General features: G+C 36.0%; 1 protein-coding gene across 1 annotated transcript in view; it reads right to left on the reverse strand.

The window, feature by feature from the left end:
* Positions 1–16703, reverse strand: part of LOC142435541 (cullin-4B-like) — a 154005-nt gene that overhangs the window by 71036 nt on the left and 66266 nt on the right. The window contains exons 10-11 of the mRNA XM_075539765.1: positions 11627–11745; positions 766–955 (exon numbers count right to left, since the gene is read on the reverse strand). Coding sequence (XP_075395880.1) covers positions 766–955; positions 11627–11745 — 309 coding nt within the window. The remainder of the gene's footprint in view (positions 1–765; positions 956–11626; positions 11746–16703) is intronic.

A 16703-nucleotide genomic window follows, 5' to 3' on the forward strand; every position in this document is an offset into this window, starting at 1 on the left:
ATATTGCTAATTTTATTTTAGACCATTTCCAGTTTCCTAGATCCATACTTCACACATTCCAAATTTCAATCAGCAGATTTTCACAGTGGTTTCTCCGTACTTTTACTCATGCCACATCAGCACACGAAGTTCCCCAAGGCTCCACACCCACAGCTTTAAATGACCCACACCATCATGATCAACTGCACCCTAAGAGATTCACTCCTCTGCTGTCACGCTGAGTTCCCTCTGACTCAGAAGGGCCAATCCTCCAGCACTGTTTCTGATAATGTTTGTATTCACTAGGCTTTCAGTATCTGACAATGTTTGGAAGTTATACAAGGCTTTCAGAGGTTCCTCCTTCAAGTGAGCCAACCCCTTCCTTGTCTGCTCTTAAACATGAAGCTCCACTGAAACCAGTTCACTTTGGGTGTCTGTGCTGGAATTTGAACCGACAGTGGCACAAACTTACAATATCATAGCAACACAAGGACATCATATTATCACAAAGAGAGAGACAATTGTTTTTTTAATAAGAGGATCCTAATAATGACAACGACCCTTCAAGAAATTCAATCTTAATTGATAAAAGGTAATTTTATATGCTAATATGTTATAGACACGAAAACCTCCAGTCTCACACTTGTGAAAGAGCCAAAAGTCGTGCCTGAAGAAAACAAACAAACATAAAGCAACTGTTTCTTTCAATTACTAACAGCTTCATTAACTTTGTCTTAATCTTAAAGATAAAAGTGAAAGAGTATTTCATGAGATTGAAAATCATACCTAGAAGCTCAGCTGGTTTATTAGCCCGTTTATTAACAAATGTTTCAAAAGCTTCTTTCATAGCTACAATAAATTTCCCATTCTTCAGAAAAGAAGTGTTGATAATATAGTCAATCTTATCTTTAAAATCCAGAAGTTCTTGCACCATGGTGTTATCTTTCTCAGGATTAATAATAGTACTGCCAAATTTCTGAAAAAGAACATTATCCAGAGTTGTTGTAAGTATATACCACACAAAATTATTAATTTTAGAAAATATTTAACAATGTTAATAACAAATCCCAATATGTAGTTATGTAGTAAGCCTAATTTTAAAAATAATAGCAAAAGATACTGATTTCTGAAAATAATTACAGACATATGTAAATTGTTGACAAAAGGGAACTATTTTTACCCAAATTATTTCTTCTAATATTTTGTAGTTATTTAAATACAAGTTTAAAAGAAAACTGCTTTCCATTCATCAATTAAGAGCATTTTGTTTGCCAATATTAACTGAAGTCTCCATAACGCATTGGAAGCACTCCCTCGCTTCGGACAGTGGAATTTGGAAGAACACCAATAGACCAATTGAAGGGATGAGAGCCATCTTTGTACCTATTCCAAAGAAAGGTGATAGCAGAAAGCTCAAATTATAAAACAGTATTTGTATCACATGATAAATATCCAATAATGGTTGCATTAATACATTGACAGAAAGCTTCCAGAAGTCCAAGATAAATTCAAAAGAGGATATGGAACAAAGGATGTCATTGCATCATGATGTCAGGTGGACATTGGCTGAAAGTGGATAACCCAAGAAAGATGTTTACTGTGTTTTAATAACTATGTCAAGGCAACTGAGTGTGAAGTTCATAAACTACCAAGAGCTTTGAGAATGGGAATGCAGAACACTTCATTGTGCTCACAAGGAATATATACATGAACCAAAAGACAGTTGTGCAAATAGAAAAGGGGTAGACTACATTTTTTAAAGTCAAGAAAGTCGTGCATCAGGGTTGTATTTCCTCACCATATTTAAGCCATCTATATGCTGAGGAAATAACCAAAGAAATTGGATCTTATACAGAAGAAATTGTCATTAGAGTTGGATGTGACTTATTAACAACGTATATAAAATGACACAGGCACTAGAAGCATTTGCTGATGAAGATTAAGGTTTTCAACCTTCAGTATGAATTACACTTCAATATAAAGAAATGAAAGACCTTGATCAAGCTGCTAAACGTGATAGTGGGACAAGAGGAAAGTAAAAGGAAATAGAGAGAAGAACTAGGAGACAAAGGACATTTATAGAGGTCTAAATACTGGCATGTGCATATGTAAATATATTTATAGATGATAATGGGGAAATAGATCTATGTACATATATTTACATGTTAAGTATTAGGGTAGCATACAAACATTGGGCCTATACACAAGTATAGGCCTATACACCCCCACTATCATAATCCCAATTCTTCCTTACAAATCAGGACCAGAGCACGTACATGGGTACAGGTAAGAGCTGGAAACTCAGGGAATCCAAGACAGATAAGATAACCCTCTCAGGACCAATATTGAGAGGAGCTATACTCAAAGGGGAAGGGAAAGGGGCAGGTGGGCGAAGAAAGGAGGAACCTATCACAATGATCTATGAATTACCCCCTCCCGGGGGTATGGACAACAGAAAAGTGGGTAAAGGAAGGGAGACTCCAGATAGGGCAAGATATGACAAAATAAAGATGTATAAATTACAAAGGGCACATGAGGGAGAGGGGAGCGGGGAGGGAGGGGAAAAAAAAAGAGGACCTGATGCAAAGGGCTTAAGTGGAGAGCAAATGCTTTGAGAATGATTGGGGCAGGGAATGTATGGATGTGCTTTATACAATTGATGTATGTATATGTGTGGATTGTGATAAGAGTTGTATGAGCCCCTAATAAAATCTATTAAAAAAAGAGGACAAAAAAGAATGATTAGGGCAAAGAATGTACAGATGTGCTTTATACAATTGATGTATGTATATGTATAAGAGTTGTATGAGCCCCTAATAAAATGTTAAAAAAAAAGAGAGCCCCTAATAAAAAGATTTAAAAGAAAAAAAGCAAACCAAAGTCCTGACAACTAGACCAATAGGTAACATCATGATAAGTGAAGAAAAGCTTTAATTTGCCAAGCAAAGAGTTTGCCTTTCTTAAATTCCCCAATTTTCATGGAATCAGCAGCCAAGAGACAAAATGAACTACCGCTTTGACAAAATCTGCTGCATCAATTCTCTTCAAAAGTACTGAGTCAGGATGTTACTTTCAGGATGAAGGTGCACCAAGCCAAGGTGTTTTAAATTGCCTCATATGTATATGAAAGCTAGACACTGAATAAAGAAGGCTGAAGAAGTATGGATGCATTTGAATTATGGTGCTGGCCAGAGGTCCTTAGAAACATGTCTTACATATTTTGGAGAGCAGTATTTGGAGAAGCATATCATATTTGGTAAACTAGAAGAGCAATGAAAAAGAGGTAGGCTCTGGACAAGACTGCAGTAATAGGACAAAATATAAGAGCAATTGATAGGTTCCTCTGTGTAAAGGGTAAGGACTTCTGGTAGTATAATGGTTACTGGTACAGATGCGATCCAGTCAGTGGTTTGACACCACAAGCAACTTTGAGGTAAAAAGAATGAGCTCTCTCTCTACTCCCATAATGGTCACTATGAGTCTGCATTCACTTGACAGTGGTGAGTTTAATTTGGTTTGGTTCTGCAAAAAGGTCACTAAGAGTCACATAGAATGAAGAGCACCAAACAACCGTCACCGCCACCACAATGCAATGGCACTTTTCCTAGGGCCTTCAATTTCTCCTGAATTTGATCAAAAAACAGAATGATCAATATGGGTAGTATCACTTTTTCAAAAAAAAGTCTAGAATGAATGATTTCTCTAAGGTATGTAAATCTCCCTGTTCACTATTAAGTGCTACTTTTCAGATGTCTGATCTATGCTTTGACATTCAATGCCAGGCCTGGAAAGTGAAGCAACAGTCCCGAGGGCTTCATTATTCTTTGTTAGGCCTGTGATATTTATAATTTTGAGTTTTTCCACAAGTTCTTCCACTCTAGCCAGGCCCTTTTAATCGGATCCCTTTCAGAGCAATAGGTAGGGGTACCTGGCCAACATCTAGCCTTGTCTTAGAATCAATGAGGTTGAAATGTAGAAGGACAATTAGTCATTTGTTCTAAGTGTAGGAGGTCTGCTGGAAAAGGTGTTTACTGGTGGGTGACTAATTAGTCTCCTGTGCCTCTGTTAACCTTGCAAGTAAAAGCACTGCAACATAACTCTTTTATTTATCACCCCTTTATAACTCTCTGGAACCCTGCATGTCATTGTGTCTATCTTAGAATATAGTGCTGTTATTCAAGTGTTTAGACAGTGTGCCTAGTAATGTTTACATAGCTAAAAGGTTCAAAATGTTTTTTAATTTAGTGCTTTAATGTTTACTTTGTAATCATTTCCCTGTTAGACGTGTATAAAAACCAAACTTTGAATATACTCGGGACTTCAGTCCATCAGACTGTTGTCCTCCCAATCCCATGCTTTGTATATGTCTTTCTTTTCCTTTCATCAGCACGCCTCAGTTCAGATGCAGCTTGATATGACAGAGCTGGTCTATCACCTGCAACTAAATACTTACCTGAATTTTGTCTTTGCTTTTTTTCCTTTAGACAAAGAGGTGCAAATAAATGCACTTTAAATAACTACATACAACTTTTAATTACTGTATATACTTGAGGAGTGGCCGACCTGAATATAATCCAAGGCACCAAATTTAACCACAGAAAACTGAGGAAGCTGATTGACTCAAGTATAAGCCTCGGGTGGGAAATGTAGCAGCTACTGGTAAATTTCGAAATGAAAATAGGTACCAATAAAATTATGTTAATTGAGGCATTAGTGTGTTAAATGTTTTTGAATATTTATTTCAAAGAAAACAGTAAACTAGATCTGTAATGGGAAAAGTGGGTCAATAACAAAGATGATATCAACAGTAACTATACATGCTGTGTTACTGCATGAGCTATATACGCTGCCTTATCACATGTACACAATGCAGTGTGGATATTATGATGTCTAACACAGGCTGCTCTATGCAAGCATAGACAACAATGGGTCCAGATAGGGATCAATAAGAAAATTAAAAATACGTATATAGCACACTAAATACTGTAAATAAATGTACTGTGTATCAAGACTAGAGATATACCAGTACTTGTATTCAGCAATGCTTGAGTGGAGGAAGGGGGGATGACCAAGCAAGGGTAAGACAGTAAAGGCTACGTCATTGGTCACTGCCCTGGAGAAGAGCAGGACAAGAAGAACAGTGGCACCAGCATTCATCTGACAAGGATGTGGTGCACCCCAGGTACCAGCACACAGAAGCGAGCAGGTTCTTTCCCAGTATGCCACAGACAACACAGCGGAGAGGCTGCCTGTGTGCAGGAGAAAAGAAGAGTGGTGGTGTTAGAAGTCATCGGACCACCCAAAGAGGCTGCAGGCACCCCCAGATCAGCAGGAGAGACTGGATAACACCGCACTACAGCAGAGAACAGGTAAGTATAAGCCGAAGGGGGGCTTTTTCAGCATAAAAACTGAGTTGAATAACTCAGCTTATACACAAGTGTATATGGTAACCTAGTTACTCACTTCACTATCTCTTTAGACTGCCTAACCCCAAACAACAAATCTCTTTCAACTCTATATATTTGGTTATGCATGGCAAACATGTTTATTAAACACATATGCAATTTGTATATAGAAATATTATCTGTCAGATCTATCCAGGATTATCAGTGTTCATCTGCCTCTCTGGCCTACGTGTGCACTTCTAGAGTATACTAATAAAGAAGCCCAGTATTTTATAAAATAATATATATCTTGGTTGTCTGTGTGTTGCATGCACTTCTTCGCGTTTTCCTGTAAGTTATCTTGAGCTAACTCATACCCTTATTTTAACATATTATTTTATATTTTAATATAATTATTTTAAAATATACAACTATATAAAATACTTAAATTTATAGTTAGGTACTCTAAAATAAAAATACATTTTAATATAAAGTTATATTTTATATATTATATATAATAAAATGCAATAGCATATTTAATACAATAATTGTATATTGCTTTTTCCTTTTCCCAACATAAGCTAATCTATTACCTAATTGAACTTCCCTTCACCCTCCTCTCCCCTCCTTTTCTAGTATGTGTGCGTGTGTGTAATTATATATATATATATATATATATATATATACATATATACTTAATGTTATGTTCATTCTAATAACCATGATTTTGTTGAGGATTTTTGCGTCTGTTCAAAGGTGTACTGGCCTATAAAGTTGTTTTAATGTTGTCTTTGCCTAGCTTTGACATACCAGTTATGTCTGTTTGTAAAACAAATTTAAAGTATTCATATGCTTCTAAATTTTGGAATATTTTGAGTAGAATTGATGTCAATTCTTCATTGAACAATAGAATCAAGACATATGGGAAGGAGTTCTATTTTGAGTTCCACAATTTCATCTTTAGTGTAGTTCTACTTAAGTTCTCCATATTCGGCTGCGTTAATTTATGTAGTGGGTTTGTAGGAATTTTTCCATTCACCCATGTATAAAATGTTTGGAATAGATTTTCCTATAATATTATTTTTATTATCCTTTTTATGTTGGTTAATGATATTAGTATGTTGTCCTTTTCATTGCTTTCTTGTGCTATTAGTTTAGTTTTTATTTACTTAAATATGCAATGTTTTATCTATTGTGTTCATCTTTTTCAAAGATCAATACCTAGTTCAACATATTCTTTCACTGATTCACTGTTTTCTGTTCCATTTATATTTTAGGCCTTATTATTTCATCTCGAAGCTGGCGGATTTTTATTTTTGCATTTCTTTCTGTTTGCTATTCTTCTAATTGTTGGGGTTAATGAATATATGTTATGGTTTTGCTTTTTCTTCTTTTTTGACTTCAGCTCTGTCCTAGTTTTTTATCAGTTTCTTTTATTGCTACGAGTTATTCCGTTTAATCAATTAAACAGTAATCTTTTAGCAGACTATTAGTTTCTGTACTTTTGATCCACCCCTACACCACCTTTTTATTAATGATTTCTAATTTTAAAATGTGGTGGTCACAAAAATACTTAGCATTATTTTTATTCCTTTAAATTTATTGAGGGGTGTTTATGATTTGAAATGATTTATATGCACTGGAAAATGTGCATTGTAATTTACTTTGCTGTTCAGTATACACCCATTGGGTCAAATGTGTTGATTATTTTTTTAAAAGATCTTCCATGTATGTTCTATTGTTTGAATTTTCTGTCCCATGGTGAAAGTGGTGTGTTAAAGTCTTATTATTTTGATGCCATCTACTGCTATTTTAAATTATGATCATGTTTCTTTTACATACTTGAGACTCTTTAGAGAATGATGGAATCTCTAAGACTATGACCCTCATTCACCCTTTGGATCTGCCAGTGAACTTACTCAACTAGGTTTAGCCAATAGTTGTATAAGGGAAGCAATAACACTATTACTCAATTATTCATATAAGTAACAATTTGGGATCAAAATGGCAACCTTTCCCAATGGATAACTATTCAAAAGGGTCAAGAAAGAAAGTAAATAGTAAATGCAAAAAGGGAGTAGAATAAGCTATGTAACATTCAAGTGATTGAAAAGAAATTGTGCATTAGCTACTGAATGTAAAACTGATGCCTTCTGTAAACCTTCAATTTACAAGTTAAAAGAAATAACTTAGAGGGAATGCTGTCAAATAATCCAACAAATATCCTAAGGTTCTAATAATAAACGTGATGTCAAATATATATATATATATATATACACCTAGGTTCATAGCAGCCAAATGCATAATACAAAAAGATGGAAGAAAAGCTAAGTGCCAATCATGTATGAATTGATAAGTAAAATGTGATAAGCAATAAAATACCATAGAACACGATCTGACAGACATGATTTTGAATATGGCAATCACTAAATCTATCTCTATAAATCTGTGTATATATGCACAGATATGTAGTGATAGTGCACTGAGAAATTAATACTTACTACTGGTTATCATTTCTCACATTGAAAGCATGTGTTTACATATAATATACAGCACACTGTGGGCTTAGTATAGATAATTCTTAGATATACCAATTTCTAATAAGATTAGGTGTCTTCTTTTAAAAATTAGCAACATACTATCATGGAACATCTCAATTAAGTGGGAAAATACAGTTACTCATTATGTTCCCCATCTTAGTTTTGGTAATATATGAGTTCTTAAAAATAACTCTCTAAGATAAGATTACATGTCATCATTTGTCAACAGCAGAGTGAAAAGAGAAAGTGGAAAATGAAAGCAAAAAATTGTCTTCAGGTCCAAGTCAACATAAAGGATAGCTTCATCTGCCCTGAGACAAGAATTAAATGGTGTCAGGTCGAAATAGCTACCATTCTACTAAGGACATCAATATACGGACTCTGAAACAAGCAAACACAAGCTTACAAGTAGACGTAATGAGTTGGTTGAGAATGGAGAACTGCCTGAAATTATTACCCCCAAATACTCTTCAAATATTGAACTGAAAGTAAATTCTGAAATTGTCTGATGAAAAATATATAAGTATGTACCATGCGCAAGTCCTGTGCTCACTCTTTACAAAGCATATATACTCCTGTCAACAATTACTTTACTATAAACATGAGAATGTAAGGAAGTAAAGAAACTAGAAAAATGGAACTGAAACAACTAGAATGAAAACAATGAGACTATGCATGCATTTTGAAGAACATAAACGTCGTCACATAAAAAATTAATGTAGTGATGAGATCCTGAAACACCTCATGACAGGTGAGGACCTGGAAATCATTATATTGAGTGATGTTAATCCATCACAAAATGTCAAATACGTTTGAGCCCATATAAAGATAAGGATAAATAGCAAGGCAAAGGCAGGTTTCTCCTTTCAGTTTCCAAAGCAATGAAGTAGTGAACCTCCCAGTTCTAAGAACCATATATCATCCTCTTTATTTGTACATTTTAAAGACCAATTAGATGGGGGAGACCTCACCTCAGCTGGGGTCAACTTCTCAAGATATGGGGATGAAAAGACCAGTATTTGCTGCCATACCACACTGTGTTAAGGTCATACTAAATCAACAGTTCTACAAGAGTCATTAACAAACTTTACTAGGAACTCAAATGAAAGCATGGGAGTGAAGAAGGTAGGTCTTGAAAAAGCAATTACAGTATATACTCATGTATAAGACGAGTTTTTCAGCACATTTTACGTAGTTTTGTGGTAAAATTAGGTGCCTCAGTTGATATTTGGGTTGATTTACACTCAACTATAGATAGTACACCTCTATTGATGGATAAACTAGTGGGGTAAATGCCACTGCGGGGCAGGTGAGGGAATTTTATAAGCACTTAATAACTTATTTGGAATCACAGGGGAGAAACATCCAATAAATGTCCTAACTGGACATTTTTTACTCGGTTTCTCTCTCTAGGTAAACTATGCCTCATGCTCTTGACAACTGGACATCATATTCTGTCATTTTGAGACGCACAAAATTCTAGGTCACACCAGAAGGATCCAATTTGGAAAACACACTAAGCAAATTGGGCTCTACCCTGTAGAAAATTTAGTGAACTGACAATACTCTAGGATTTAAGACTGAAATGCCCCGAGAAGTAGATGACTGCTATTCCAAGGTTATGGAATTGGTGATCATTGGACTTTGATTCAAATCTCTTGGTGTGAGTGAAGGTGCCCAGCGATGCCCAGGACTACCACACACTTTAATATTCTTCTCTTTGATTTTCTTAGGCTTGTCTTGTAGGCCTCTGTGAATGTTAGTGAAAGTTTCACCTTATGCATAATCTCACTGTTCATGGAAACAGCACCCAGTCACTTGCACTCTTATTTGTACCATACTGCATGTATGAGAAGCTGGCTTATGCATATGTAATTTTCTTTTCTCAATTATGCTTTAAATTATAGACCACTGGCAAAAATAATGCTAGTAGTAGAATTATCTTATACACCATTTGGATTATTTATAATGTTATGAATCATAAAATGATGATCTCACTAGAGTCAAACTAAAACATATATAAATCATATGTGTGTACATATATATGAATGGATTGGGGCTCACACTTAATTGTAACCTGAATCTAAGAACAATCTGTTCTTGTGACAGAGCCCAACTTGATACCTTCGTGATGAGATCACTGAAGAGATGGGTGCTACAGTAGAGGATGGTGTACAGCTAACAGAATGAACAGCATCTGGGGGCTTAAAACAAGCAGCGATCAAGTTGAAGCGTCAACTAACTTCATGCAAATGAACCTCAACAGCATATGTAATTCAAACAGGTGGTGGTGGGAAGCAGTTCAGAGATTAAATCTGAATATTGAGTTTTCAGTAGGCTATAGAAGCCCAGGATCTTTTGTAGGATCCACACATTGATTATGTTTCTGCTGAATCCAACTCTCATCATAGTTCTGAGATGTGAACAGTTTTGCTTTTAGAGAGAACATTGTAAAGATTAAAGGGCAATCTGTAGCATGGTATTATGAAAGTATGTTAAATTAATAGCCTTCATCTTCAGTCATGCTGGCACTCTCTCATTAACCTGGCATAACTACAGAGAGGGGGGAAATCAAAATTTTCAAACCGAGAAAAACTAAAGATTGGAAATTTTTTTGTTAAATTCCATAAATCATGCTACAAGTGACCATAATAATATTAAATATTTCCTGGTCTTCACCAATGTTTATGATCAATTTTGTGTCAGATCACTTACGAACTATAGAAACCATATACAAACCATACAAGCTTACAAATCCACACAAACTATAACAAATATGTATACACCCAATTAAAGACCCTCAAAATAATCAGTAAAATCCTCCCGGAATTATAAAAGGAAACAGACACCTTGACAACAATAGGAGAAGCAATACGAATCGCCAGGAAATGTTGAAAGGCAGAAAGGAAAGGCAGAAAATAAAGAAACTTTATAAAGATGAAAAAGAGTTCTCCAATTCACTGACCAAGGAGACTGAGTGATAATACATTTTGACATGTTTCCAGAACTAATTGAGATGGCTGAGCAACATTGTGAAGACACTAAATGCACAACAGTAAACTTTGTTACGTATGTTAGCCCAATGAGAGACCGTTAGAAGTATGCATAAAACTAAGCCTAAAGGTTGTTGAAAGTACCCCTTCTTCCTTTTTTGGGTGAGAAGCTCTCCTCTCTTCTGAAGCCCTGTGCTTTCTGTGGCAAACTGTCTTTGGCAGAGGATAACCAAGATAAATTCTCAGTTGTTAGTCAAATAACAACATATGGGCTGGGAAAAAAATGAGTGTTGTTCAAATGGCCATGTTTCCAACTTCTCCTTAACACATCCATTACCGCTGACCAAAATAATAATAACAATAATAATCAATCTTATTTTTATAAAGAAAGGAAATAGATGTTATACACATGGATATCTTCTTGGCCTTTCTGTAATTTTTTATTCTTATATAAGGTCAGAGATGTTCCAAAGAAATCATGCTTTTAAATGGAAAAAAATCAAACTACTGCATGGATTTTTGACTCACAGCAACTCTATGTAGGGTTTCTAACACATAATCTTTATAGGTTCAAACAGCCACATCTCTCTCCTGCAACACGGCTTGTGTTTTCAGCTGCTGACCCTGGAGTCAGCAACTCGACATCTAACCCACAGCATCATCAGGTTTTCTTTAGATAGGCAAAGAAACCAAGAAATCTATGAACTGATACAGTGACATTAAGTAATACCTTTATGTAATCACTCCAGGGTTGAAGAAGTATTTGCACTTCACATCCTACCCTCTTACACAACTGGTACAGTAGAGACAAATCTTGAATTCTGTTCTCATCAAGAAGATGACTTAAGCCTGTACATTAGAAACATAAAAAATTAGCAAATTAACTATTCACCCCAAGTAATATATTAAAATAATTCATTTCAATTGTATAAAGCACATCCATATATTCCCTGCCCCAATTATTCTCAAAGCATTTGCTCTCCACGTAAGCCCTTTGCATCAGGTCCTCTTTTTTTTCCCTACTCCCCGCTCCCCCCTCGCTAATGTGCCCTTGGTAATTTATACATTGTTATTATGTCCTATCTTGCCCTATCCCGAGTCTCCCTTCCCCTCCTTCTCTGCCGTCCCTCTCCCAGGGAGGAGGTCACATGTGGATCCTTGTAATCAGTTCCCCCTTTCCAACCCACTCACCCTCCACTCTCCCAGCATCGTCCCTCACACCCTTGGTCCTGAAGGTATCATCCACCCTGGATTTCCTGTGCCTCCAGCCCCCATATGTACCAGTGTACAACCTCTGCCCTATCCAGCCCTGCAAGGTAGAATTCGGATCATGGTAATTGGGGGGAGGAAGTTGGGGGAAGTTTTATACAATTGATGTATGTATATGTATGGATTGTGATTAAGAGTTGTATGAGTACCTAATAAAATGTGAAAAAAGAGGAGAAAAAAAAGAAAATGATTAGGGCAAAGAATGTACAGATGTGCTTTATACAATTGAGGTATGTACATGTATGGACTGTGATAGGAGTTGTATGAGCCCCTAATAAAATGTTTAAAAAAATAATTCATTTCAACAAATTTACTTTTATTTAAAATGTTTACATATTTATTCATCATCCAACTGCATGGGATAAATTCTCTCCTCTAATTACCATGATCAAACATCAAGGGTTTGAATTATGTTACTGATGAAGAATACTGAAAGTATCATGTACTGTTAAAAGAACCAACAAGTCTCTCTTGGAAGAACTACAGTGAGAATGCTCCTTATGAAGGGAGGATGGTGAGAATTCATCTCATGTACTGTGGACACTTTGTCAGGACATACCAGTCCCTAGAGAACATCATTCATACTTCGTAAAGTGGAGGGCAGTGAACAAAAGCAGATGGATTGACACAGTGACTACAACAAGGTACTCCAATTTAATAACAATTGTGAGGATGGTGCAGAACCAAACAGTGTTTTGCTCTGCTGTACAAAGTGTTGCTTATGATTTGTAACCCACTTGACTGTACATAACAACAACATAAATAACTATTCCACCACTTCTCTGTCAGTTTGTTGAACTGTGTGGCTTTTCTGTTGTTCCTATTTTATAATCTAACTCTCTGATATTTCAAATACCAGCAGGGTCACCCATGATGGAAAAGTTCAAAAGGACTGGAAACAAAGAGTAAGTGGTACACATCTGAGAAGATTCGTCACTGAAAACCTCTGAATAGCAACAGGACATTACTTGATACAATGCTAGAAGATGAGTCCATTTGGTTGGAAGACTCAAAGTATTCCTGTAATGATGTGCCTCCTTGTAAAACAGGCAGTTTTAATGATGCTGACAGGACAAATCCAACAATAATCTGAGACTAGAATGCCCTTTGTATGAAAATAAGACAATTAAAATAATAAAAAATAAGATGCTAGCTACAGTTCTATTAAAATGTTAACACTAATAACCTCCTCTCTGGGAGATTGTCAAGGGGGGGGTGAGGGGAGACGCCGGGGAGTGTAAGATAAGATATAATAATTATTTATAAACTATCAAGGGACCAGGGGTGGGATCGGGGAGGGAGGGGGATGGGGGAAAAACTAGGGAAACTGAGCTGATTCCGGGAACCCAAGTGGAAGGTGAATTATGAGAGTGACGAGTGCAACGAATGTATAAGGGTGCTTTGCTCATTTGATGTATGCACAGATTGTGATAAGAGCCTTATGAGCCCCAATAAAAAGATTAAAAAAAAAGAAAGAAAATGATTAGGGCAAAGAATGTACGGATGTGCTTTATACAATTGATGTATGTATATGTATATGTATGGATTGTGATAAGAGTTGTATGAGCCCTAATAAAATGTAAAAAAAATGTTAACACTAAATTATTTGACCTCCTTTTTGAATCACATGAGAATTGTCCCAATGTTTAATATTTTCAGTCTCCTTTTCCAATGAGGTATTTGTTTTCTTTTGTCATTGTTGTTGAATATTTGGTTTCTTTAGCTAGCATTTTTCACTATATTTAATCTAATTTTGCAAGACCAACAACTTGTTCATTGCAAATTAACTTTTTCAACAACATAAATGGTGATTATGCACATGGACTTCTCCAGTTGGGATACACTAAAATAAAGTGAGTACTTCTGTGGGAAAAGACAATGGAGAAGCTCAGTATCAGCACTAAAAGAAATCCAGGGGCTGATGACTGTGGAACAGACCATCAAGTGTTCATATATGAATTCAGGATGAAGCTCAAGAAAAATAAAACTTGTGCATAGGGCCAAAGTACTGCCTGGAGACTGCCCCACCAGAAATCCAAAACATCACAAGAACAAATTTGACACAATAACATAAAAAACTCAAATGAACTATGTGCATGAAATTCAAAAATATCATAGATGGAAAAAGTAATAAAGGCAAGAAGAACTAAAAAGTCCAGGTGGGTCATAAGAGACTCTGGAACTTGCTCTTAATCATATAGTAGCTAACAAATGATGAAATCAAAGAGCTAAACAGAATTTTTCTAAGGGCAGTGAAAGACAACAAAATAAAACATAATGAAATGTGCACAGTCCTCGAGTTAGAAACCAAAAAAAGGAAGGATATATTCAGCATATCTGAAACTAAATGAACTCAAGAAAAACTGAAGCCTCAATTACAAAACTGAAAGATTGGGTGAGCAAAATAATGAATGATGCAGGAAGCATCCAAAGATAGAAAGAATACAATACTCATAGTACCAAAAATGCTAGTCCACATTCCTCTATTCCAGGATTTTGCCTATGAGCAAGAACTGGTACTGAATGGTACTGAAGGAAGCTATTCAAGCTGCATTAAATATATTAGCAAAAATTAAGGCTTCAGAAATTGATGCAATACTAATTAGAATGTTTCAACAAGCCAACGAACACTGGAAATCCTCACTTGTCTATGCCACGAAATTTGAAAGATAGTTTAAAAAGTGGCTGAACAGAATGCTCAAATTACAGACTATTATCATTATTAAATCACAGGTAAATTTTGCTATCATCCAATCACAGTTGCAGCAATACACTGACAGGATGCTGCCAGAAGTACAAGCTGGATTCAGAAGAATGCGTGGAGCAAGGGGTATCATTGTTGATGTCAGAATGGTCTTGGCTGAAAGCAGAGGGCACCAGAAAAATATTTACTTGCGTTTTATTAGCTATGCAACAACATGTAATTGTGTGAACTGTAACAAACTATAGTAAAAATGGGTATTCAAAAACACTTCTTCATTGTGCTTGGAAATTACAAAAGGTAATTGTTCAAACAGAAGAGCCGACTGCACAGTTTAAAATCAGAGGAGTGTGTGAAAGCGCTGCTATCTCTTACCATATTTATTCAGTCTCTATGCTGAGCAAACAATCAAAGATTATGTGAAGAGAATGCAGCATCAGCATTGGAGGAAGGCTTATTAACAACTTGTTATTCAAAAATTAAGGATTGTAGCATTCTATATAAAGTACGGTCCCATGTAAAGAAAAGCAAAATCAAGCAGATAAAATCCTCATAAACAGTGAAAAGACTGGAGTTCCCAATGATTCCATCTATAATCTGATTGGGTTTATAATCAGTCGTTACAGATATAGCAGTCAAGATATCCACTACGTGAGATAAATCTATTACACAAGAGCTCTTTAAAAGTGTTGAAAAGTCAGTAAGTTACTTTAAATACTCATATGTGCCAGACCAAGCCACAGTATTTCAGTCACCTTATTAGCTATGTGGATGTGAAAAGTAGACATTACATGAGAAAGACTGAAGAAGAATTGATGCATTTATTTTTTTCCTCAATAATGAAGGAAACCTTTATTTGATATCTTTCTACAAGTAACAAAATCATGAAATTATCAAACATTTTTCTACTCTTATTTTTTATAACTCACTACACTACATGATTATACCATTAATGTTACAAATATTTGAGAAATATCTTCAAAACAAATGCTGAATAAACCAAAAAACCCACTGCATCAAGAAAAAGAGCAACAACAAACTCGGATACAATATCTTTAGAAAGAAAGAAAATATTGAAAATTCACACACACATTTAAGTATATTAAGGTTTCTTTATAATTATATTTAATATTTACTCTAAAATATTTTTATTGAAACCCGTACAACTCTTATCACAATCCATACATACATCAGCTGAGTAAAGCACCCTTATAACATTTGTTGCCCTCATCATTCTCAAAATTTGCCTTCCGCTTGGGTTCCTGGAATCAGCTCATTTTCCTTTTTTCTCTCCACCCCCTCCCCAAACTCCTCCCTCATGAACCCTAAAAATAATTTATAAATTATTATTTTATCATATCTTACACTGACTGGTGTCTCCCTTCACCCACTTTACTGTTGCCCATCCCTCAGAGAGGAGGTTATATGTAGATCCCAGAGATTGGTTCCCCCTTTCTAGCCCCTGCCCTTCCCTCGGGGTGTCACCACTCTCACCCTTGGTCTAGAGGGGCTAATCTGTCCTAGATTCCCCATGTTTCCAGATCTCAAATGTATTGCTGTGCATCCTCTGGTCAACCAGGCTTGCAAGGTAGAACTGAGATCATGCTGGAAGGAGGGAAGCGTTTAGGAACTAGAGGAAGGTTGTGAGTTTCATTATTGCTACACTGAACCCTGAGTGACTCATTTCCTCCCCACTATCCCTCTGCAAGGGATGTCCAGTTGTCTACAAATGGGCAATGGGTCCCCATCATGCAGTCCCCATTCACGATGATTTTCCACTCGCATTTGTTGCTTGAAACCTGGTCCCCTCAGAGATTTGTACAGCCCCCGTGGAAAG

Source organism: Tenrec ecaudatus, chromosome Y, assembly GCF_050624435.1.
Source record: "Tenrec ecaudatus isolate mTenEca1 chromosome Y, mTenEca1.hap1, whole genome shotgun sequence".
Taxonomy (NCBI): Eukaryota; Metazoa; Chordata; class Mammalia; order Afrosoricida; family Tenrecidae; genus Tenrec; species Tenrec ecaudatus.